Source organism: Cylas formicarius, unplaced genomic scaffold (assembly GCF_029955315.1).
Source record: "Cylas formicarius isolate icCylForm1 unplaced genomic scaffold, icCylForm1.1 PGA_scaffold_5__7_contigs__length_24384050, whole genome shotgun sequence".
Classification (NCBI taxonomy): Eukaryota; Metazoa; Arthropoda; class Insecta; order Coleoptera; family Brentidae; genus Cylas; species Cylas formicarius.
The window spans coordinates 20,106,218-20,133,059 of record NW_026844341.1 but is presented as its reverse complement, the minus strand read 5'-3'; the positions used below and the strand labels follow the sequence as shown (position 1 = coordinate 20,133,059).

General features: G+C 37.1%; 1 protein-coding gene across 1 annotated transcript; it reads right to left on the bottom strand.

The window, feature by feature from the left end:
• Positions 1-4,812: 4,812 nt before the first annotated feature.
• LOC132702431 (craniofacial development protein 2-like) lies at positions 4,813-5,850 on the bottom strand. Its single transcript, XM_060671022.1, has one exon. The coding sequence runs from the start codon at positions 5,848-5,850 to the stop codon at positions 4,813-4,815; it is 1,038 nt and encodes a 345-aa protein (XP_060527005.1).
• Positions 5,851-26,842: the final 20,992 nt, after the last annotated feature.

Here is a 26,842-nt window from a genome sequence, read left to right as displayed (position 1 = left end):
CATTTTACTAGCAATAGTGTCATTACGCCGGGTACTTTAAAGCATTTAACTCCAATTTCTAGTGTTGATAGAATATTGATTAAAGAAACGGGTTTTTAAATAAATTTTAGAACGATTTAAGGTTTTAGTTGATTTAAGATACCTACATGAAATACAATACTTTCATTGAGCCATAAAAGTTATTGCTGACAAAGTGGAAGTCCAAAATAATTTACATAGCATTGTTCCCCGAGACAGATCGCTCTCACGTAGGAAACATATTTAAAATAATATTGCTTCAAACGTCAAATAACTCCACAACATATTTTTTTTAATTTTAGATAAACAGAAACCACATTTTGGCCCAAAGTGTTACGAAAATCCCCAAGAAACATAGTTTGAGGACATATTAAAATTTGTACATCCGGTATGCAGTTTCCAAAATAATCTTCATTAGTAGACGTTATTTGTGAATATTCTACTTACCTGAGACAGCAGCGGAACATTTTCTAAGACGAAATATAAAATACGAGTTTTCCAAAAAAAAAAAATCCCCAAACCAAACTGAACTAAACTAAATAGTCTCCAACATCATTGCAATTCCGTTATGCCTAAGCGCCCGGCGAATGTATTAGAAACGGACTATAAAAAAAGAACGATCGCAACCTACCCCAAACCGACCAATTCCGTGAAAAAATTACCCTTCCGTCTGCTGGCCGCCCTCATCTCGTCTTAGGGGCCGAAATCACCGCACGCACCCCTTGGGGAATCGCGTCGGGTCGGTGCCTGCGAATTATCATCCCCCTCTCGCTTTTTTTAATCATGCCGAATCAAAAACCTTATTTTATTATTGTTTTATGGTACCCTTTCGGATTACCTACGAGCGCGCGGCTCTTGGAAAATTGTAGGGGCGGTTTTTATATGCCCCGCAGGGGTCGGGGACGCTTTACGACGCCCGGCGTCGATCCTGTGCACGCACGTCGCCGCGACGTCTACGACGATACGGAAAAACGCTACGGGGACGACCGAAGGTCATCCTGAAGGTCAACTGATTGTTCGTGTATTCATATTTAATACGCGGCTAATCCGCACTAGCTTTATCGATTTCCATCGAAATGAAAGATTCATAAGGCAATTTACAGTCAAATTTAGTCTAATTTGGATTGTTTAAATATTTAAGTTTCATCACGCCCGGCCATTTTGGAAAAACGTTTTCGTTCAGGCTTTAAGGGTCATTTTTAGCATAAACAAAGGCGACCCTTATCAAATATGGTTCTTGCGCTGAAGAATTTTTGCAATATCTTAGCGGCCTGGAATCAGTTGCTTTCATCACTCGTCTCTAAACTATTCATAAAATTACTAATACTCATAAAATCCTCGATAAATTTGATGCAATAATGTTCGACAGAAGCTACCATTGGTTTCGCCAACCCTTTCCTTCGAGGATTTATTATCAAGTTCCTTGGATCTGACACAATTTTTGTAAAACATAAAAGTTGAAGTCAGCGACAACAGTATATTAGAGTGGGGACTAGAAAAATTACTTTATACTTGCTGGGTCATGGAAACGACTTCTACAATCTGTTTTTGCAGTCCTGCAAATCTAATTTACGTTGTGGTGAACTTTAAATAATTCCAGTTCTCTGCAAAAAGCCAATCCTCCTTAGTAACGGAAAATTCCTGCAGGAAGAAATAGAATAACTTGGATCTACATACCAACTGGCAGCCGTGTGACTTCAACCGATAACTTCGAGTCAAAACCGAATGATTTAATTTGAATTGTGAAATTTCCTTAATGCATATGCACTTACGAAAATAAAATAAAATTCTACAACAGCACCTCCATGTCAAAATTTGAAACCTTATCTACATTTCAACCTACAGATTACAAGAAATAGCTGTGCTCGATTCGTTCACGGTTTGAGAAAAATTGATCGCATTCCAGAAAAAAAATTTGTGATGAAATGGCTCACACTTAAATACTTGTTTCAATTTTTAAAAGCAATTTTTGTAATTAAGGCTATCGTTGAATTACTTGAATTCCCTTGAAGGATCGTTTAGTGATATGGTATGAAATTCTCCAAGGACAAACAACATTCTAGTCATGCCCCAGCATAATCCATGTAAATTCGAACGCTGACTGAGCTATAATGGGATCAAATCAAATGTAACATTTAATAAATATTTCGAATCCATTGCCGTTCTAGAATTTAGGAAGAAAAAATATAATTCTACCAATAATAAAGTTGAGTTTTATTATTGTAGCTTGTTGCTTTTTTGTTATTGTAATATTCGAAAATTCTTGATTACCTAAGATCAAGATCTTAACCAACACTTTTAAGACATAAGTATGTAAGCATATTACTTTGTACTAAGTAATTTTGTGAAAATTTTTGCGCAAAAATTTAAAATATCTGGACATTGTAATTATTGTAAAAGATTAAAAAATAACAAAAAAAAAACAGAAATTGAATTTTTAAAACCTAGAGGCAAAAAAAAATATTCTTCGATTTCGACACTTCATTTCTTGGAAGACCTCCAGGACGTCGGTCGCCTCCCACCCCCGCGGTTGCGAAAAAAAAATCCTAGAGCGTCGAGTTTCCTTACTGGTCCTCCGGAGTCCGAATCCTATGGGCATAAGAAGTAGGCGCGGTCCTGTAGGAAGCGCGAGAGGGCGGCGACGCCGCAGAACCACGCCCCCGACGTCCTACGAGAGACGCCGCGTTCCGCGACGCCGTCGCTTCATATTGTTTATATATATTATTTAATTATTTTTTCGATGCAGGAACCCGGGCAAATATTACTGCTAACGGACTCGGGAGTATGGGAATTCGAGCGTATTTACCGCAGGATACGGAGCGCTGTTAAATGTTTATTTTGCGGACGCTGGCGGGGGGCCGAGGGGGCCGCCTGTTGTATCGAAAACGATTTTGAAACAGCAGAAACAAATTTTGAAAATAGCAGGATTTTCATTTCATTTTCATCAATTAAAAATGTATGCTAGATCATGCTTTCTGATGTCATCATTCATATTTTTATTAGTTAAAGAATATATTAAAAACAACACAGGATGAACTAATCAGTCGAGAAATTCCTGCAAAAAGGGCAACGACTTTTTTTGTATACATGCACCTTTATCATATTTTAATTTCCATGTTATTGAGGAATTATATATAGCCTAGGATTGTACCAACCGTAGGCCTATCTTTACATAAATAAAATAAGTCATTTATCAACATATTTTTTTGGCTAGAATAGTACTACTTTAAATTTTAACGTTTTATTTTAAAGATAAAGGGCTACAAAGTTAACTTTTTGATCTGTGTATATTGAGATTATTTAAGAAAATATTGAAAAAATGAGCTGTTCTGGATTGTAGGTTAGCTTTCGTAATTATATTGATTGTTTTCCTATATTTCTTATCTTGTGCAAAATTTTGGTTTGTGATTTTTTAAAGTTATTTTTACATACCTTTATATATCGAAAACAAACCTTTCAACTAGCCAAAAGAAGAAATTGGACTTCAATTTTACTCTAATAAAGTTCCCTTTACGCCGTCGGCGACCATTTTCTCCCAGAAATATATAAAATAGAATCCCCATACGGCCGCCATCCTTTATCCGCGATCCCAAAGAAACGTATATATACGCAAAACTTAACCAAATTCGGACCAAATGATAAATATACCCCGGAGGTCTCCCTAAGCGGGCAAAACAACCCCATAAATCTACCCCCGCGGCCCGGGAAAGAAACCTGTCAGGTCGTGAAGAGCCATAAGTTAGGGCAAAAGTCTCCACGCTAAAAACAAAAGAAAAGGGAGCGGTTGAAGTTAAGGGGGAAAAGGGGATCTCTCGTGGGGAACTGAAAGGAGTAAAGGTGTACTGCCCTATATATAGCTTGTCTGCTGCCTGATTTACAATCCGCTATAGAATATAAAAAAGAGCTATGAGGATCCACTTCCGAACATCAGGAAGTTAAAAATAATCTCCTTAGTTTATTGTGTCAGGTATTATTTTTTATACACAAAAGAAATATTTTCTTGTTTTTTCGTGGATATGTCAAAAGTAAGGACACGAAAAGACAATTAATGGACAAACGAGGAGTTCTAAACTTATCCACGACACGTCACACACTTCCGACTACAAACAACGTTTATCTCGCCAGCCGATAGCAGAGCGTATATAATCTTGTCGATTATTCAGTGCCCCGGCTCTCTGTATTCTTTCCAGGGCGTTCGACAATGCCGACTCCTCCCGCATTTCCCTGGGGATTTCAACGGTGGCATAGGCCGGAACGGAAGCGTTCTTGAAAAGCGTGAATTCTAGGACTCACTGCGAAACTTGTACTCAAAAACTGCGGTATTACTAGAACAATTTATTGAAGGTAAAAATTGCCGTTTCCGTTTCCCGATTTTTGCGAGTTTTCTTGTTGATGTAGGGACGCATCTTCTGGATGTGTTTTGCAAGGTCACTGGCGTTTTGCCAAACATGCTGCTGTCTTCTTCAGATCGCCTTCTGAAACTGGACGAGCTTGCCTCTTAGAGATTATCATTAATCACTTCTTCTTAGGACGCCGTCTCCCTTCGGAGGTTGGCGATCCAACTGGCTATAATGGTGCGTGAAACTGCACCTCGGAAAATCACTCTCAGAGTCTCAACATATTCCTTCCATCTTTTTATCTTTTCCTCAACGCTCACTAAAATCTTGTTGTTAGTGTCCTTCAGAATACCGCGGATCTGTTTGCGTTGTGTGTTTGTGAATTCCTTGATCTTTTTGTGGAGATCAAACGAGTCGTGCTTATTTTGTAGTGCCTCCATTTCACTGCACTTTTCAGCTAGCCACCCTCCTTTGCTTTCCGGCATTCCGATCTGACCGCCCTATTCAGCTCCCTGTATCGGTTAATGTCTGTGGTTTTGTATTTTCTTCTCTCATTCATGAGTTTAAGGATCTTGTCCGTCATCCACTGTTGTTTTTTAGAGGCTTGTACATACCCGATGTCGATCTCCTGGGTGTCTAAAAGAGCCTTTTTTAGAACAGTCCACCGAGGCTCCACGTCTTCGTCACTATAATTGTTTATTGTTTGTAAACGCGCTTCGAGACTCTCGGTTGCTTTAGCTCGTATATCGGGATCAACGAGTTTTTTGACATCGATTCGCTTAGGTTTATTTGGACGTTGGACTCTAGTGAAGTAACGAAGCTGTAGATTTATCACCACGGGGTTATGGTCACTCTTTACGTCTGCACCAGGGTATGTTGTTGCTGATTTAACAAACTTCATTAGATGACTCTTGATGAGGACGAAATCTATTTGATTTCTCACTATATGGCCATCACGATCGACTGGGGACTTCCACGTATACAGACGTCGAGGATGCTGTTTGAAAAAAGTGTTGGCAGCAGAGAGACGGTGTTCTGTACAGAATTGTACCAGGCGGTCACCTCTAGTATTGCGTGTTCCAAGGCCTTGGTCACCGCAAACCTCGCCATCAGCACCCTTCCCGATTTTGGCATTGAAGTCGCCAAGAACAATTATTAACTCCCCTTGTTTTGTTATTTTCATGGCTTCTTCTAAAGTAGAGTAGAAATCCTCAACCACCTCATCAGACTTGTCCCCTGTTGGAGCATACGCTTGAACCACATTCATAACTCTATGAGTAGTGAGCAGTCTCAGAAGCATCACTCGTTCCCCGAGTGGAATAAAATCGATTACGGATTTCTCCAGTTCAGAGGAGATGAACACAGCTACGCCATACTGGTGTTTAGGATCGCCGCCACCAGAGTAGTAGAGGACACCATTTTTAGTCCTGTGAGTCCCGGTACCTGGCCATCGCACCTCGCTTAGCCCCAAAATCTTGATCTGGAGTCTATGCATTTCTGCATCTATATTGGCGAGTTTTCCTGCCATGTATAGGCTACGTACGTTCCATGTAGCAATTTTTATTTTATTTCTATGTATTTGCATTTTGCTAGTTTCTAAGGACGGGGGGATTCTTCGCACCCTCTCCCCACTTAAGGGGTGCCCCGGACTGAGGGCCGCGTTTATATCTATTTTAGCCATGTTGAATATATGGAAATATATTGTAGTGGGACTTCCGTTTCCCTTCTGCACCGCAGTGTGGAAGCCGTTGAGACTCCTACAGTCGCGCCTCCCACATCCATTGTAACGCTGTGTGTGAAGTACATCTTCGGCACCGCCACATGGTACTATTGGTGCTGCTGCCCAACAATAGCTTATCGCCATATCTGGCTACCCTCACTTGGTTTAGCCTGCGCGCCAACGCAGTTTGCCAGGGTGTGGCGCTTGGAGCCAACAAGTGAGAGCTGGAGACCCTGTGGAGACCAGTGCATTGAAACCACCCTCGCAGATGCTTGGGTGTGGCCATTTCGCAGCAAAGGTGCTACTCCTACAGCGTCACCCATACACCCTAATCACTAACAAGACTTAACTGTCGTCTATTTAATATTCTATTTTCTACTCCCGTCTGTAAAATGCTTAATTACACACCGATATACCATGCGGGAAGCGTAACTTTACCACGTCAGTTTCGTTTCCCATGGAACCGAGCCACTCGGACACTTCCGCAATTTTACCGCACGGGTTTGGGAGCAATCGGATGCTTTCAGGGATATTTTCCACGCATTGAATTTTGACCTTTGCCAATTCGGACGGCTTCATCAGGGAATGTATTCGTGTTGTTTTACAAAGTTCTATACTGAATATTCACTTGGCTGAAGGTATGATACAGTGGAAATTCCATTATTTAAGGATCCACATTCACTGACTATATCCATTCGCTAAGGTTCAATACCTCCTTCTGGTTTGACCTTGCTGACGGCTTGTCCTAAGACCGTTTTGTCAACCTTGTCTAGTCAGCTTGTCCTTTGGATACGTAGATCCTCCGTTTTGCATTCTCTAGTCATACCGGTCTTGCTGTGTAAAGTTAGAAGCTAATAAAGTCATTGTTTTGTAAAGGAATGCTTTTATGCAGAGCTCTACCTCTGAAAACAGCCCTTGCGATCATTTTAAGTAGTGACAATATTTAGTTTCGGATAATCATTATTCAGTCATTCATCTGAAGATGAAGAAGATCATATTGTCTTAACACACAGTTTTTGAGATATTGTTCTCGTCTCGATTGTCGTCTAAGGTCTAGTGGAAGGAAGGTCTAGTAGATGTGTTTCATATCCAACATGCCATTTTCGATTTTCGTTTGTTAATTCAATCAGTCTCTTAATTCAGTCAATAATAATAAACTAAGTGGAGTTTTTTAAATATTAATTAAATAAATAATATATAAAAATCATTTCGCCTAGTAGTAGTGTTTACTGCGAGATTTTTTGCAGCTGGGAACCAAGGAAGTGATCCTATAAATAGCCAGCAACCTAATCCATGCGTGGTTAAGAAAAATTATATTAAATGAAACCATCCAATCCGCAAATGTTTTTGTATAAATTTATATAGAAAATCAATTACACAATTGTGAATAAAAACTCAAAATTCAAATCCGTTCCGTTAACAAAAACTGTTTTCGTAAGTAGCAATGTGACAAAATCACAAAAAAATCTGACTTCCTCACTTTTAGTTATGCTTCCTGTGTAGTGTTGCGACTGGTCGATTGACCACTTCCGAACTGACTAGTCAAAAAATGTTTTGAATAACATCTTGCAATAGTAGAACGTTATCTATCTAAAAAAAACTTCGGAGCAATAATGGACGGATGATGTCAGTTGAGATATCGTGTCCACATTTCTAATTTATACGAAAAGACTCATATTCCTCAAAATACTATATGCAAACAAACATATATTGAATTTTAAAGTACGAAAAATCTATCCGAGGCATGTGTCCTGTCTAAAGTTATACTGTCTTCCATTATACTATCCGTTCTTAACCGTTGCCGATACAGATTACAAAAAATCCAGAACAGCTGTTCCCGACTGGTTTATGGTTTGATCGTATATCAAGAAAAATAGTTGCGATGAAATGACTGAAATATCTGTTTCTTCCTTCTTTACCAACGTAACTGAAAGATTGTCCATTATTTCTGTACGAAATTGATACGGATGCTCCTCTAAGGACAAAAAGCATTCTGGATATGCGCCAGCATAATTATTGTAAATATGAGGGATATTTAGCTAAAGCTTTATAATAAATATTTTTTTAGGAAGATATTTAAGGTCAACTTACTGGAATTACAAAAGTGTCTGTCCTAAACAAATTAGTATTTTACAATAATGAATGTTTAGACTCTTATTATTATTATTATTACAGCATGTTGTTTCATTATTATTGTAATATAATATTAGTTTGTTTTAAGTGATTTCGTCCAAATCTTGTTCAATAATATAAAATATCTCAATAAAGACTATTAATATTATTATTCAATAATAATATGTATTTTATAATAAATTATTATCCGTTTGTGATATCCAGCTTATCCATAACCCTCATCAAGGAATATCCGAATACGATAATTAGCGATTCGGGGAATCCCAATAATAATATTCACCCTATTTCAGTAACAAAATGACGGCAAAGTAACGCACAATATAAATAAATATAAACTTTATATATATAAATATAAAATTTATACAAATTGTTTTGAAATATCGTTTTTGGAAAAAAGAGTACCCCCATACCGACGCGCCTGGCCAAAAAAAATCAATTAAAATTCAATCAAAGGTGCTTGGTGTTTCAAAAATGATAAAAAAAGAACACTTTTGAAGCCTGCTTTACGGATCATACCTTCACACATGGTCGCGAAGGTTTACAAAATATTTCTTCACCGTCGTAAAAGAAAACATTTAAGCTTAAGATGCGGAAATTTTTTGAACTAACTCATTAGTCTCGATTTTTTTGAAATTAACACTAACCTTAAAAACCTCAAACGTGAAATACCAGAGGTGGCCAAAGTTCCCCGCGAACAAATCGGACAAATTCGGCCCCCAAAACCGCCACCGGGGCGAAGGGGTGGGTGTTTTAACCGATATTTTCAGCGTCGGCGAACCGCGCCCGTCAAAGCGGGCACTCGCGATGCCCAATAAACAAACCGACCAACTAAGTTAGGAGCCCCACGGGGCCCCAATCGATTGCGACTAATTGTTCCGATTGTATCCGGATGCACCCGGAGGATTGCAGCAATGATTAGTGTCCGCGTGTCGGACGGCCGACTGACGCACCCCCCGAGGACGGCCGTCACTGTCGTCGCACACGGTTTTCGACCGTAATTAGATTCGATACAAACGGCAGATGATTGGGCCCGACAAGGACGCCACCATGCGGTGGGTTTTAGAAAAGGTAATTTTTTTAATCGCCCGGTATTTTGATGCGCGGAAATGTGACGTGATACATCGTCACCTGTTCTTGGGGAGTTCCAAAGCTTATCTAAATTATATATAGTGATACTCTGTATAACGTACTGTTTTACGAACAAAATTTGTTGTACTGTTAGATCTCCACACAAAGCTATGTTGTTAATCCACTCTGTATAACGAATTTCTCACTCTCAATATCGAAAGTCTAGAGAATGCAAAACGGAGGATCTACGTATCCACAGGACGAGCTGACTAGACAAGGTTGACAAAACGGTCTTCAGACAAGCCGTCAGCAAGGTCAAACCAGAAGCAGGTATTGAACCTTAGCGAATGGATATAGCCAGTGAATGTGGATCCTTAAATAATAGAATTTCCACTGTATCATACCTTCAGCCAAGTGAATATTCAGTATAGAACTTTGTAAAAGTTGATAATACACACAATTGTGGTACAAAACATCTTGCATTCAAACAAAATATTTGCTAGTTGCCATTAATAGTATACTATGCAACGGCATTTGACTCACGAGTTTATTTGACACGAGCGGAGCGCAGCGGAGCGAGTGTTTAATAAACGAGCGACTTAAAAAGTTTACCGAACGTGTTGCATACTATACTTTTTCTACCACCGTTATTTTTTTATACATTTTCGCAAAACAACACGAATACATTCACTGACATTACCGTCACAATTGACAAACGTCAAAATTCAAAGCGTGGGAAATATCTCCGAAAACATCCGATCGCTCCCAAATCCGTGCGGTAAAATCTCGGAAATGTCCGAAATGGCTCGGCTTCGTGGGAAACGAAATTGACGTGGTAAAGTGACGCGTCCCGCACGCTAGATCCGTGGGTAACTAGGTATTTTACACACGGGAGTAGAAAAATATATTTTTCTTCTTTTAGGCCCTAATTACTATTGTATATACAGTGAGTTCGAAAACCACTACGCGCACTCCTTTTCTTCAATTCTCCCTTATCGACGATATTACCGTTTTTATAAGTAAACAGGTTGTCTACTGATTAAAGTTTCATACAAATTTTTAACAACCAAGAGATAAATGATTTCGATGCAACGTTGTTATATTCTCCTAAAATAATTTTTCAAAACACACACTTAAGAAATATATCAGAAACAAAGAAATATATCTTGCCACTCAAGTAAGATAAATGTTTTGTTAATGGCTTTACCCACAAATAATAGGTAATAATATGGTTAAATTTTATTGGGGAGAGTCCAAAGCCAACATGATGAAGATTGAGACTGACTATACCAGGTGCTAAGGTACTGGGTACTAAATTCTTATACAAAAATTAAATAAGCAACTTGCAAAATACACATATTATGAAAGTTCCTTATTAAACGTACAATACACAGATTTAAGATTTGATTATTTCAATTGCAAGGCACAGTTCAGAGGGATAGAGGTTCAAGAATTAAAAATCAATCCCGCAGCAAAGTTCTGGGGCCACTACTCCTTTTGCTGTATATTAATGAACTTATACTCATCTTGACAACAAGAGTCTTGATGGAATTCAAACCAAAGCTTTGTACACCAATTGAAATGAAATAATATCCGAAAAATGCTTCCCTTCATTTTACGAATAGGTCAAAGTTCCTAAGGATTTCAATCGACGCTCACCAGGAGTGGAATTTCTAAATTAATGATGTCGGTTCTAAATTAAATAAATGCTGATAATCAAATCATTCTTTTGTGCCAATAACTCAAAAACGTCTAATTAGATTAATATTTGACATGCATTTAAAAATAACGAATTAGTTGCAGTGACTACATATACAAATACATATGCTCACACATTCTGGTTTATATTAGTGAGCATCAATAGTATTAAATAGCTTTTATCACACATATCCCACACGAAGTAGTGTAGATGAACACAATCATCTTGGCTGCAAATATTTCAACGTACTGAAGAAAACTGTTAGTCATTCAGTCATTAGTTCATTACATTTATCTTATACATACCTATAAAGATATCTTTTTATATTGTTTTGAAATTGTGGTTTTTCTAAATTTAATTGTTACTTATTTTATTTATGCTGACCTGTCCTAAGTACTATATAGTGCAGCTGAAATTATGAATAAATTATTATCTATTACACTTTTTAATTAACCAAATTTCAGTAATAATAGGATTAAATAAATTTTTGTTCGTACCTTGCACTAGTCTTTACAATGTAAAACTGAGTTGATTGTTTACGACACACTATATCAATATGTGTTACTCAACAAAGCTTATTATCAATGTGTAGCCCAAGCACTTGTATTAGAAACTATAGATTTAACCTCAACTTTCATAAGGTATAACTTTTGTCAAATTGGATAGGCCTTTTTGTCTTTGCTATTCAAAAAATGGTTGTCCATAAGGCAATCGTTAAAAGAATCCAACTTTAATTGAAGTTAATTGCAAGCTGCCTCGAAACGCTCACAACGTAGGTACGAATTATCATCAGCAAACATTGCGAAGTATCAGTTTTCCAGGCGTGGCGTGTTAAGTAGATCATCAATCAATAATAGGGACCGACAACCCACTTATATTCATTTTTACTGATTAGGAAGAATCAAAAAGTTTTAAGCTGCGCTTTTAAAAAATTATCTGGAGAATAATTTTAAGGCGCTCTAATTACCCACTGAACATTAGTAACTAGGCAATGACCTTTTATAATTGCTTATTATTCACCTAATGTACATATAAATACCAAATAATTGTTTTGCTTAAATCTGTATATAAAACCATCTTGTCATTAAAACGAACTTAACATATTTTTACTTAATATCGTATTTTGTGACTCAATTATGTTTGATCTTAAATAGATGAGAAAAATTTTAATTTCAGGAAAATGAAAAACGTATTTTTGGATATTTTGGACATTTGGATATAAGACTTAATTAGGGGAATTAATATTTTAAGCAGATTCGTTTTTACAGGACATACAAAACTGTTTGGTCTTTATCAAATGTAAAAATTTTTACATTTGTTAAATTAATAAGTAAGTCGCTATAGATTAACCTATATTTTCCTATTTTCTGTAAATATAGGTTCCTACTTATACCATTGCATTTGCAATATATACTGTTTGCAAATAAACATTAATGTAATAATAATTGACAGCTTCACAGCAAAATTCTGTATGTCTGTATGTATGTAAATAGCAATTCTGGGAGTTGAATATTTTCTCGACCAACGGAAAAGTGAAGTCGGAAAAACGCGTAGTTAGACCAAAGAACAAAACTACATGGCCAATAGAGACTGTATGTAACAGGACAATTTTATAATAAATTGATGTATTTGGCTAGCAATCGTCGAGATTTTCTACATATAATTTTAAGAAAACAACTTATGGCTGAGCCCTACAGGTAACCAAAGTAACTTACGAGTAGCTGCATCCATCGCTCTTATTAGTTGCGCATCTTGCTTTGTGATTCGAATGTAATTATTATGAGCTGCTAATAAATGGTATGAAGGCAGTTACGGTATTTAGGGGGCGAAATAAACCTCCTCCGATTATGCAAAATGCCTCTCGGTGACAGCAATGTTATTCAATATAATTTACTTAATACATAATCGTATAAAATTCACTATCGAGATTGAACAGGATAATTCTATTAATTTTTAGACTTAACTATTACGAAAGTGCTGAACAAATTAGATTTTTCAATATATCATAAAAAGTATCCGTAAGTAACGACCGATTTATCTTCCCAGAGAGAAAGAAGAAAGCAATCAGAAACATAAAGTAAGATCGATTTAAAGGAAAGTACCAAACACACTAGAATAATTTAATTAATAAAGCCCAAATACGCAGGTAATTCTTTGCTTTATAACGTACATTCCCCCATATGAAGAATACCCGTTGGCGATCTTTGAAATATAAAGCGCCCTCAAAAACAATGTTTTATCTCGCAAGTCCGCCCCTGTCGGTCCGCGGGCCCGCCCGATCTAATCCCCGTAGACCCGCCGGAACTTCTGCTCCGGAATACGAAACTAGCGGCGACATCCGTTATAAATGTTCTCCGCTGACGTAAATACGGACGCCGGTATTCTCCCGACGCCCCGGCTCCTGAGGTCTTGTCAGGAACGAAACGAAAAGAGGTAAAAAATTGGCCTCACGGAATTATGCGAGATGCATCGTGGTCAAAGTCCCGCGGTTCCCTCGGGAAACGAAAAATCGACGCCGACGACGTTCGGGAATACGTCCGGCCGCCGGACGTGATACTTTCCATAAATCATCTTCGAAGGGGGTCGCGGCGGTGATAAATCGTTCAGGTATTACCCTTGGAAATTTATTTAGACGAAATTAAGCTTTTAATTTTTCAAAGAAAATTCCACTGTAATGCTTTTTATAACCTCCTCCTAGCTAGTTCGACTCAACAAAAACCGGCGCAGGAGGTATCCAGAAGTTTTATAAAAAGTAAAATAAGATTTTATTGGCGTGGGACGGAGGATATCTAAGTAGCAAATGTCCATCAGCTGTTGAGCAAAAGTATTCGTGAACTGAAACCGTTTAAAGTGCGGACTGATGAGCAGAGGTATTTTTAAAGTGCAAAAATTAATAATCTATAGAGAAGAAGCCCTTTAAGTTCAAAATCCAATAGCTGTTGAACAAATGATTCGCCATAAATATTGTAAAGAGGTGAAAAGATCTGCAGACTGATAATCAGATTGTTATGCAGCTGAGCAGATCAAAGCCATATGCCAATTACTTCTTTAAATGAAACCCATCCATGACATGGGTCATTGTGTTTTGAAAATCGTTATGACGGTGGTATGACGTTTTATACTTCTTTTGGGGCGGTAGGTATCAGTACTTCTGGTCCATAGCAGAGTCAAGATTGGGATACACAATTTGTTGCTTATTTTTTCTTTTGAATTTTTGAACAAAAATAACTATCATCACTGTGATTCCTAGGCTCTAGCCATTCTATAGGAACAACAAAGCTTAAAACATTTCTTCCTACTTTTTTGCCAATTTCCGAATGCTTCAACGCAAACGGAACAAACACTATGAGGAGCCCAGGACTTTTCTTGGTGGTCTTGTCTTACACCTAAATAAGCGTGGTATTGATTTTTCACAAAAGAAGTTATATGCCTTTGCTTTATTATTACATAACTACCAAAGTTATTTGTACTTTAGTTGTTTATACTTTCCAGAATACTAGAAATACGCAACAACGAAGACAACAGCCGAGAACACAGTATCTCGACGACCAATACAATGCGCATGACCAGGTTACAAAGCTGTATTGACGCTACTGCGCCAACTCCGTTGCTTTGCAGAGAAATCTAATATTATCAAGTGTTGCCAGATGGCATTTAATTTCATAAAAATCAATTCATTTAAAAAATCATGCCCGACCTGGGACAAGCATATTTATGTCATATAAAAAAATTACCTGATAGAGCAAAAATATAGCGTTTTTTGGAAAAAGTGCCCTCAAAAATATACAAATAAGCAAACAGCTTTTAAACATCAAAATCACTGTAGACGTGTGTTATCAGCCTACAGGTCAGATTCCGTACCATAAGCATTTCGGTATTTTTTGCAGCATATACGGCAAATGTAGACGCGTATTCTGGTTCCATATTCGCAACACGAAACATATTACTCTTATCTGACCCGACAGCGAAGGGACGATAAATCATACGTCGGACATTCGGCGTCCAAACACCGTAAGAAAGTTTAAAGGCGACTCCTCGGCAAAACAGTTTTTCTTTGGCGAATGAACGCCCCAGGAAACACGAAATGTATTATTATTGCAGGCGTCTCTGGGGACGGCCACGCGTTTTAGCCGCCCCCCACTCCAAGTACGTGCTTAGCCACCTACGGTGGGACCACATAGAATTCTACAACCGACTAAATTCGAAGTGTCAAACGGCAAGGCGTCGGAACCACAGACGATCATGATAAATAACGCAAAATTCTAATTTTTTGTTTTCGTCAAGTGCGAAAGACTTCAGTTTTATATTTTGCATTTTCTTAAGAAAATATATTTAAAACTGTTTAACTTTTTTAAACATTTTGGTGTAGTTTATTGGGCTCTCTGCCCCATGCCTGTTTGTCCTGTTGACCTAATGCTTTTTCTGCTTTCAGCTCTTCATGGCATAAAATGTAAAACTCTTCTTCTGCATGTTAGGGGATCCAATTTTCTGACTTATTCCTTATATAGGCTCCAAATGTTTTGTTTCACTAAAAGTTCTTTTATTTTCATGAATTCTTATCCTTTACATACATGAAAGTGATGTGAGACACTCCGCACCAAGCATGTTTGTTCTGTTAACCTAATACTTTTTCTGCTTTCAACTCAATCTGGTATAAAATGTAGAAGCCCTCTTCTGCACGTCAGGTCATCCAACTTTCTAATTTACCTCTCACCAAATGTTTTGTTCCTCTAAAATTTCTTTTTTTCACCAACTCTTATCCTAGACAGACTCCGCTTTATATGCCTGTTATATTTATAAATACAGTCGAAACTCAGCGAAATTGAAGAGTTATAGGCAGCAATATGTGTTCTGTAACATTTAATTATTTAATGTACATGTTTTAACATCCACTTAGGAACATAAATAACAAAATAACATAAATATTTAATGTTTCAAATAATCCGTCATTATCTTTTGAATTTTTTCGAGAGGGGCCCCATGATACATAAAAAATTTCTCTAAGAGCTTAACTGAATATAGGGCTCGTTAAATGGTTGGTGGTGGTCCCAGACTACCTTCTTCATCTTCTTTTTCCTTTTGGTACTCTTCCTCACACTTTCTTACTTTTTGTAATATGGCATCCTCTGTCCAGGCTGCTGTTGTAGGCAAATCCTGATCTATCACCATAACATCTTGCAATTCCTCACTTGTAAACTAATCAAAGTCCCACCGGATTATAAATATTTTTGCTTAGTTTTGGTTAGTTTTTCACTCACAAATAGTTCTAGGGTCTCGAAACATAATTTCTATGAGAGCATAATTCCTTGTGGGTAGTTAGTTTTGGTTTTAACCTATGCAAAGTTACTCCGATTGATCGCGATATAACATGTTCGAGTGGCGAGCTAAAAGCTGCCAAAAATCTACGACACAAACTAAACTGATTTACTTAGTGCTCCTAACCTGGTAAATTTGTAACTGTATTGTCTTAGATTGTAGAAGAGTGACTACGGTAGGTCGAATTTAAATAAGCTAAAGATGGAGGTCGTTTAAAATCAAAATTACTCTACACATTGTTGATAGTTGACAAGTTATTTCGGACTTTTCCACCTTTCGCCAAAATCGAATTTTTCACCCCCAGTCGGCAGCCTGTAGCTACACGAATCTTAACTCCATTTGAGTGTACACGCGTCGGAACTTGGAAAACCTACGGGACCCAATTTACATATTTAGATTCGGGAAAACATGCCATTTCCTCTATTCCTAGGCGCGATTTCGCCCGACGACAATGCAGTTGTTTCTTGCGAGGACAATATAAAGAGGTAAAAGCGTAGGTAGAGGCGGGTAAACCCCCGAGAGACGTCGGAGTTCTTATTTTTCGCACTCCGAATGACAGGATAACTTTGTAACGGCACCTGGAAGGATATCGGCTTTCGGAGCCGCCATCCTGGAGGGGTTCTGATTCTGTTGACACTGCGAAACAATCTCGATCAACGTGTATGTGCTTGTGTGTGTGGGTGCTTTTTTATTTTAAAAGCATCCCCTTCCGTATCGGGACTCCTTGAAGTTGAAGAACGCCGCCAAGACGAGATTCGTTGGTATAGTTTTTACATTATCCAAAATTGCTGGAAACGGGAAGAAATGAACCACCTAGTTATTCCTTATCTTTTAAATAAAAACAGTTTTCAATTGTTTGAGTCGACTTTGCTTTGATTTTACATAAAAAAACACTGGGGTATGTTTTTTGTTGAAATGACACTGTTTTGATGTCCGTCTTTAGTTAAATAAAAATTTAGTCCGTCATCATCTTGTCCTTCGACGGACCCTCCCCAATAATATTGTTATTAGACCATTTATTCTTACTTGAGTTACGAGGCAGGGGTGGGCCAGGTAGATTTCTTTCTTTCTGATATATTTTTTTAGTGTTGACCGTATGTGGCAGTGTTGAATAATCGTATTTACTGTGAGTTGTGAAAAATGTGTATGAAACATTAATCAGTAGAGGACTTATTCCACAAGAAGCTTTAAAGGAAGCCTGCCTGCTTACAAAAACGCCAATATCGTCGATAGACAGCATTATTAATAGTGAACAAATAGAAAAGGATTAAACATAGTGATTCACCGTATAGACAATAGTGATCACGACCTAATAAGAAGTTGTTTCTACCTTGGATAAACATAGAGTTGGACAAGTAGTAATTCAAGAAATTAATAGATATAGATTAGTCAACAAATCTATAATTTACCTTGATGAAGCACAACAGTGTATCCAAAGGATGTGTTGATTCCACTCACAACTGTCAGACGAAATCACCTTCAAATAAAGGAAAACGCATCACCATAATACACGCTCGGTCAAACGACGTGCCAAACTGCTTGCTGTTGTCTGCAAAGAATATTAAGGATTCTAGCTTGGATTGTCACGAGGATGCAACTGGCGAACTTTTTTGAAATTACTTTGGAAAGAATCTTTTAAGAAATATTATCAATAACAGTGTTATTGTTATGGATAACGCGAGCTATCGCAGCTGTATGCTATCCAAAGCGCCAGCCTCATCAAGTTCAAAAACTGAAATCCAGGAGTATTTGTTCGAAAACGATATTTATTTTGAATTCGGTTATAAGAAAAGCGCAACTTTTGGAAATCCTTAATTAATATGCAATTAAAAACCAGTATGTAGGCTATAATGTGGCTGCACAGGCTGAGGATACTGCTTTCCGTCTTCCTCCATATCATTGCATGTGTAACCCCACAGAGAATTTCTAGAACCAAGTAAAGTTATATATTTGATAAAAAATGTAATTAATAACATACCAATTGAAAGCAGGAAAAAATCAGTACAGCAGATTATAAAAATTGAGGACTCGTACATTTCTATACAAAACAACATAAATCCCATTATAATTAATATCAATGATAGTGAAGTGAGCCTAGATCTGAGAACTCGAATGCTCAAGTGTTATGTATTCCCGGTCCTTTTTGTATGGTGTGAAAGCTTGGACCCTCAACCTGTTTTGTGAGCGGAAACTGAAAGCCTTCGAGATGTGGGCATACAGTAGGATGCTGAGAATACGATGGACGGAACATGTGACCAACGTGGAGGTTCTGAGAAGAATGAAAAAAGGTGTAGAGATCCTACAGTAAGTGAAAGAAAGGAAATGGCAATATCTCGGTCACATCATGGGAGCACCAAAGAATGAAATTTTACAACTGATAATCCAGGGAAAAGTTGTGGGAAGAAGATCTATTGCAAGAAGAAGAAGATCGTGGCTTAGAAACCTACGAAAATGGTTTAATGTTACATCATCTGACCTATTTAAAGCCGCAGCTTCCAAAATCAAAATAGCAATGATGATAGCCAACCTCCGAAGTGGAGACGGTACATGAAGAAGAAGATAGTGAAACCGAATTAGATTTACTTTTTATAAAGCTTCTTTTTGTTCAGTCGAACTAGCTAACGTTTCGCCAATCATCCTGTTGACTTCTCCAGATCTTTACTGAAAGTGGCTCGCATTTTACACTGTACCTGCTTATATATTGTTTGAGGGGGGCGGAGCTAAACGAGACACATAAACACCCTCTCGGCTGACTGATCCACATATTGGTGACAGGTAGAGGCCTGAGCGCGGTTAAGATTGTTAGGTGGTTTATAGATTTCTATAGACTCTTGGATTTTTCGTTGGTAGAACAATAGATTATATGCAAGAATTTTAGTTTCATGGAATAAAATTTGCTGTAAACTCCTGGCATCTCAAATGGAATTCTGTCTCTGACGGATCGAAGATGTTGAGAGATATTTGGTAAAGTGGTAAATCTGGTTTAGGCGTTATATATCTTTAGAACTTTTGCTATCCAATCAGCCATGTTTTGAATTTAAGAAAGGACAACACTGGCAAGTGTGGGATTGCTTTCAGTTTCATTGCTGGAAGGTTGTGGTCAAGTGTATTTTGTGATGGGAGGCTTAATATCTTTAATGTGGAAATTATTAGAAGAGCAGAGATAAGGTGTTTTAATTCTGGGTTCAGTGGCTCGGGCTGAGATAGTTGTACGGCTCTGTAAACAAGACAGTTGATAACCGATGATTTGACAACGCATTAAGATATCGGTCTGTGTGCGTAGGTTAGGTAAGAATATCTAAGAATGGGAGGTTGTAATTAGTTTCCATTTCAATGGTAAAATGTATGTTAGGGTGTATAGCGTTTAAATGTCTAAGAAAATCATCTAGGGATACCTAACTATGAGGTTTCCATATCTTTGGTTTTAGATGAATGGCAACGAGAGTTTCCATCAATATATTCGCTATGACTAGTGACAGTCTAGTGACTAGACACAGTGTAAATTAATAAGATTATACCCAGTTAAATAAATAAAAAAAAATATATATTATTGCCAAAATCTTTGAGAGGCCAATCCCATCCCTTGATACCTACCGGACTCGAGTTTTATTGCCAGTATTGTTTATGCTCAAAATGCCGTATTGCCGTAATTACAAGTAAATGGAGATGGCTGGGGTTTATTTTATAGTATCTGCAGATAGACCTAATTGAAGTATTGGCAATTAACTTAAATAATAACACGATGAAGGTTGAAACAGACTATACAAGTTAGAATAAATAAAACTGCAGTTCCCAAAATATTTATTATTAGATAATTATTGTTTTGTTGTTTTGTTTCATTAAATTTTGCCATCAACAGGGTTTGAGATTATAATACAACAATTAGATATATTTGAAGATGGAATGAAGTTAATTGAAGACAGTGAACTTTTGATAAAAAAAAAACAAGAATTGAAATTAAAATTGCAAGTTCGCTAATGAAAGAAAAAAAATGCAAGCTTATTTGGCTAGTTTATTCTTGTTGCTTTAAATCCTAAACAATATGCAACAACAACAAAGTAACCAAAGCGTGCTTGTGTAGACCGCACCGAACTGTCCGATAATTGCTAATTTTTACCCAATAAATAAAAACCCATATCCAGTGGCGCAACTTTTAGGGTCCACATGGAAAAAAATGGACGTTATTTTTTAGCTACGCCTAAAATTCCCACGTTTTCCTCGTCTGAATAAATAAAATATTACAATGAGTCTGGCTTTCCAAACAGGACCTGATGCTGGGCCACAACTAACTCGCGCAAAGGGCCTCGATTGCTAACTGAGTTTGAAAATCCAACGTGTCCACGTCGTAAAACAACCGACATCACGGATATCCAAAACGGCCGACCGAGCAATCTATCGAAAATCAAAGAACGCTTTAGAAGCGTCGATAGGCGAAATTGGGCTGCGAGAACTGCCCCGAGAAGCGCCGATTTGCGCCCCGCACTACGCCCCAGGGTGCGATTTCAAACCGAAGATGCACGCACCGTTTTATTGGGCCAGTTTGTTCGTTCCGATTAACTTCTTGTAACGTCTCGCAGACATCAGAAGCGGGATTGACGATGCGAAAACGATTTATCGACGCCTCTAACTATTGGCCGGAGGGGGGCTGTGGGGCGTGTTCCTGCCAATTTTGAAAACCGCTGTAACCGAATTCGAATTCTAGATTGAATTTTAAAATGGAAACATCTGAAAAATTTGACATGCAGCGAAATTTCGCACACGCCATAGATTATTTCAATTATATAGACAAAAGTTAAAATATGTCAAAATTGGAGGAGTTACGCAGGACTCACTCGTTTGGAGACAGTCGTTGGTACACATATTATAGTTATCAAATTTTTAAACACCTAATCTAAAAACAACAACAATCTAAACAAATCTTTCTTCTTCTATACTTTATTTACCGCTGTCCTATAGAGCGTTGATTGTCCTAACCATTGTCGTAGGTTTCTTCAGCCAAGATTGTTCTTCTTCTTCCTGGGCCTAGTCTTCACTCAATCTTGCCCTGAATGATCAAATGCTGAATGTTGTATGTTTCAGGATGTCTCATAACATGAGAGTTTCTTAATCTTGATGCTAGCAATGATTTCTTTCTTTTTCTTCCTTCTATTCATGACTTCTATGTTAGTGTCTATGTTCGGGACAACTCCAAAGCTTCCAACTTTTTTAAGGTAGTCTCTCTGAGAGTCCATGATTTTACCCCATACAACAGGATTTCTCATTCTGAGCTCATTTTCAAGTTCGTGTAGACACACCACTTTCCTCATTCGTATGAACCTTGCTTTTGTCCCAATCCTTGGTTAATAATTGTCCCAGATATTTTATCCTCTTTACCCTTTCAAGTTTACTTTAGCCTCATCCACAGTTCTGCATAAGCCATAAGTTTGGTCTTTTTGATGTTAAGTTTAAGACCGTAACGGATGCATAAAACTACTACTGCACCTAAGAGTTTTTTGAAGTTGAATGCTGAACTTCCCTTGTACCTAGGCCCTTACGGAATCAAAACTGAGTATTTTCAATGCGTTTCTCAATTTTGGAGTAAATTCGTTAATGTATTATTTTTAGAAACAATTTTAATACCTGACTCATCAGACTTATGGTGCGTTGTTCATTACAATTTGTAACCTTTGCTGATTTAGGAATCGGGATAAATATCGACTTCAACCAGTCAGACGGTATATCTGCTTTATCGTGTATTAAGTTAATCAACTTAACTAACAACGCAATTGTTTTCTCTCACAATATTTTTAGTATCTCAGTTGGGATTTCATATGGTCCTGTTGCACTTTGGATTTTTGCTAATTAAATGGCTCTCCCTATTTCGTCTTTGGTAAGTGGTGGGCCACTGATGTTTTCTTGTACGCCACGATCCGCGATTCGCTCATCTTCAATAAGCTTCCATATTTACTCATTTTTGTAATTGATTTAACTTTCTTATGTAGGTTAAAGTCATCATGTCTTCGTTCATGCTCTTGATTCTCTACACAAATCCTTGGTCAAATTAAATTAATACATACCAACAACAAAAATTTAACTCCTTTAATGTGAAATAGGAAACCCATTGGCAAAATTATTGGATGGCAATATCAGTTTTAAATATACAAATCTTGTAGGCGTATAAGTATGATAAAACTTAACACAATCGTAGGACACGAGGTAAAACTTAACTTTAACAGCCAAAAAAACAGTGTATACATTTTTAAATACATAGGCATATAGGGATTCTTTGAAAAATGTATAGTTTTTGTTTATAATTAATAAGTTGAGAAAATGTATAGTCGTTAATTTTATTATGGACTTTTCCAAGCTGTCAACCCTCATCCTATAGTATTAAAGTAGTATCAAAAGCCTTGGAAAAATCGGTGTATACAGGGCACGTCTCAAAACCATAATGCATCGAAAAATTGATGTCATGGATGAACGGTACCAAGTTTGTAAGAACTGAACGGTTTTTATGAAAACCATGTTGATTTGTATCTATGTCATTCTTTACCAGAAAAAAAAACAACTGGACGATAGGACGATAATCTGGGTCACTTTCCAGCTTTTTCTAAACGTCCCTTGACCTAGACATTTATTAAAAAGAATTTTTCGATAAAAGTGGGCAATTTTGGAGAAATTGTGCTGGTATACCGTCCGGCCCTGGGCCCTCTTTAGTATCCAAGTTGAGCAATATTTTTTAATAGAGTTTTCCGAAAATCCAAATAGGACGACATTCTTGCTCTTAGGAATTAATGAAATGTAGATACTCCGTCCTACGTCCCTAGGTTCAAACACACTACTAAAATTGCCACAAAAAGTGGAAACATATTTTGAGAATCATATGCTGTATGTAGCACGGTTGTAAGTTATTTTATCAGGCAGTGATTTTGTATTTTTTTTATTATTAAGAAATGACCAAAAATGTTTTGTATCTGTTTTCAGATTTTCTTTTTTTTGCAATATATGCTTGTCTTAAAATCTTTTCTTAGTTTCGCAAATAATGAATAATCCTCTATATGTATAATGAATATAGCTACATTTCCACTAATTGCAAGTGATCCCCACTGATCCCCACTGAAAAAACAATTTACAACAATTTACTAGGTTTTTTAAGACATATATTCTATATCTCTCTTCTTTGGTTTTCGAATCCCTTGTTGGAAATCATTTCATTATCTAGGTCCCAGATACTTTTAATAGGTCAGTGAAACTGAAATTGATAACCTACCACCCTTTTGTGTAAGATATAAAGTTTTGTTCTTAAAATTTGAGAAATTTCAGTATCAATCGTATTTTACATTTTGTGTTATTCTTTGATTTCGTTTAACTTAAATTTAATTAAAATCGGGCAGCATTTTACGAAAAGTTGAAGCCTGGACTTGGTCCCCAAGTCGACCCCCTCTCCTAGTAGGCAATAAAAAAAACAAATTCGTTTCATTATACGCAACAAAAGCCTCTTCTCCTTTAGCGAGGTTGACTTATTCATGGCCGCACATAATCACACCTACTCCGGAATTCACGTTTGTCCCCCCGCCGGGCCGCGTCCCTCCTATTATGTGTCGTCCCACAGGAGACACCGCGAAGTGTACTCCAAGTTCAATTAAAAATTAAAACGTAATTCTTTTCCGACTGCCGGGTACCGACATTTGTCCCCGTCCCGAGACTTTGAATTTGACTTTATAATTGTTCCGGGGCCCCGGAGTTAATCTTGGGCGGCGCGCTGAATATTTGACAATCCGGGGGACATCCCCCCCTCGGGCGGCGGTAAACTTTGGCCGGGCTGTTCATTTCCCCAACTTTAAGAGCCGCTATTACGTTTTAAGTCAAAGTTTCATCGGGGGGTCTTTTTCTCATTTCGGGCGACGAAGGGCGTTTTATTTTCGTCCGCGGGGGAAGGGGGGGCTGAGATAAAAAAATATGCTTGCTTAAATAAAAGACGTCTTTCTTTGCCTTAATTAATACGCCACATTAAAGTTCCTTTTTTATAACTTTAAAATATTTCTTTTGTTTGTATTTTAAGTCTATAAAGTATCGTTGCTGTAATACCAAATTTATATCCATAAATTCAAGAAATACAAATAAACATTTAACAGTCCACAGAAGCATATATAAATGTTTGTCGGTCCGTACAAAATCAGTGTGTATGGGCCTAAAATTTCAAATGACAAAAAAATGAAACGATTTTTAGGAAATAAAAATCAGCATAATACACTATGGTTTAAATATCAGAAGAAAACAAAGAACAAAATGTATAGAAATATTTTAAGTTTAATATGATAAAAATAAAAATAAATAAAAAATAAAATAATTGCTTGTACGCAAAAGAGGTCCACTGACTTTAATAAAATCTTTTTTTTATATACAATCCTCAGCACTACAAGATAGTGAAGCTGTCTAGTAGTTTGCTCTGCCGAAACACAGCGTCACTAGGGTAACCGAAATCTTTTTTATCCCTGGGTTGTTTAAATGAGATTCGGCGACTCCACCCCAAGCAAGAAGTCCGTACGACAGGTGCGACAGGTCAAGTACTTTTTAGGTTAATAAAGTTTCGCAGGTTGACTTCACTTGACTTGATACAATTCGTTTTTTATTTTTTTGTTAATTAATTTTTGAATTGGTTAATTAATTAATTTTGGCTTTGCCGCATGCAGCTTCGTTAAAAAAAAATTAAAATTTTGTTTTGTTGGATGAGTTTATAAATTGCAAAGGATTTAATAATAAAAGGATTATACATTTAAAACAAAAAAAATATTTGGGAAAGTAATCAAATCAAATGTGTGAATTTCTGTTTTATTTTCTTTAAAAAGTGCTTTTGGCTTAGTGCAAAAGTTACGTTTAAGCTCATCCAGCCAACAACATCATATATTCTGCTCTGTTCTAGATCATAGGTTTACAAAAAAAAATGTTTTTATCTAAATATAAAAAAGAATACAGAATATAGGTTCGGACTTTTAAATTTTTTATAAGTACTGCCATAGGCAAATAGGTAAAATTACAAAACATAAAAATTTTCGTCTGGCCTTCAAATACGACATCAGTATGTCAACCTCTAGATAGAGTATCGAACAGAATGTTAAATTCTATTATCTTGGACTCATACTGGAGCACATTTTATCAAAGACGGATCAAGTAATGCCCGTGTCAGATTTAGAAAAACCTGTAAACATTTTAGAAGCACTTTATTTTATTAAGTCACTCTGGAAATTGTTTCAACAAAGGTGGTCTTCAAAAAAATAATGATTTTTCTACATCAATGGAATGGGATCCAGAAGATAAAAACAATAAATACGCGCCAAGCTAGTAGTTAGTTCATTCACCTACATTTTTTTCTATAGTTTTTTGTATGTTTTTAAAGAAATAAACGTAATACATATTTATGATTTGTGTTGTTTTTTTTTCATGTACCTCTAACGAGCTGTCAAAACTAGAGGAACGGTGAGATTCCGGTAATGGGAGATTTTACTGTAGTCGGTAAGATTTGTGAAGGCATAGTCTTAATGAAAGAATTAATTACACAGAAAATGGTCTAAAATGTGTCAAAAAATATAAAAGAAACTTGCCGTATGCTGCAGATAAATAATTTCTGAAATAGGTGATCAAGTTTTCAAATTGTCTCCTTACCATCGTATATTTAATGCCTCAAACTTTTGGCTCTGATGATGAAGATGTTTCGTCGTAAATACAAACTAAATATTGTTTACTTGTATATTTACCTACTCTTGGCAAATTATATTTTCTGCGGTATATATTTTTTTAATTTTCTGATTTTTTGGTTTTATTTTTATTGCATGAACACACTTTCAGAAAATAGTTTATTTAAAACATTATCATAATTTTTCCATGTGGATTCTCTTAACTAAATATTCACATATCATTAAGGAATCCATCTCGGAGTATTTGCGTACTAGTAAAATTGATGCTAGTGTTATATTGAAAATTCTTTGGGGAAACAATTATCAAATGAAAGCAGCAGCATTTTTATTTATGCATTGGCAACGAAAAGTCCGGCAGAATACGAACGCCGTAAACATTCGAAATCAATTTTTGAAAAAAAAACTTTTTATTTTCTCTTATACCACCCGGAAGGTAACGAAACGGTCGTGGGGGACACGTGGGGACGGGGGGACCTCGAAAATTTCCCGATGACAAATGATCGGCGGGCGAGGAGGCGGGAGAGGCAAAAGTTTCAGACGCCATATTAGCGCGAATTGGATTTGCCTATAACGTTTGAAAAAAGTACCAGCAGTTTTGAGGTTGGACAAGACGTGGGGTTCGGCACTCCCCGGGGGCTGATGTGTCCGGCTTTTGCGGTTGCGAAAACTTTTATTTCACGAGAAAAATGGACGGGACGTGGAAGCGACGAATTAGTTTTCTGAAAGCGACAATACGACTGTTTTAGGCTCAAATTATGGATCCTCCGGTTAAGTTGCCGGTTGTCATCGGGAGGGTAAATTTTTTCTTGCACACTTGGTGAGATCCTACACAATTTTTTGATGGACATTTACTACCGGTAATTAGATGTCCTGTGTA

Bases quoted from the DNA above. Each gene is read 5' to 3' on its own strand.
- LOC132702431 (XM_060671022.1), bottom strand. From the start codon at position 5,850: ATGCATAGACTCCAGATCAAGATTTTGGGGCTAAGCGAGGTGCGATGG.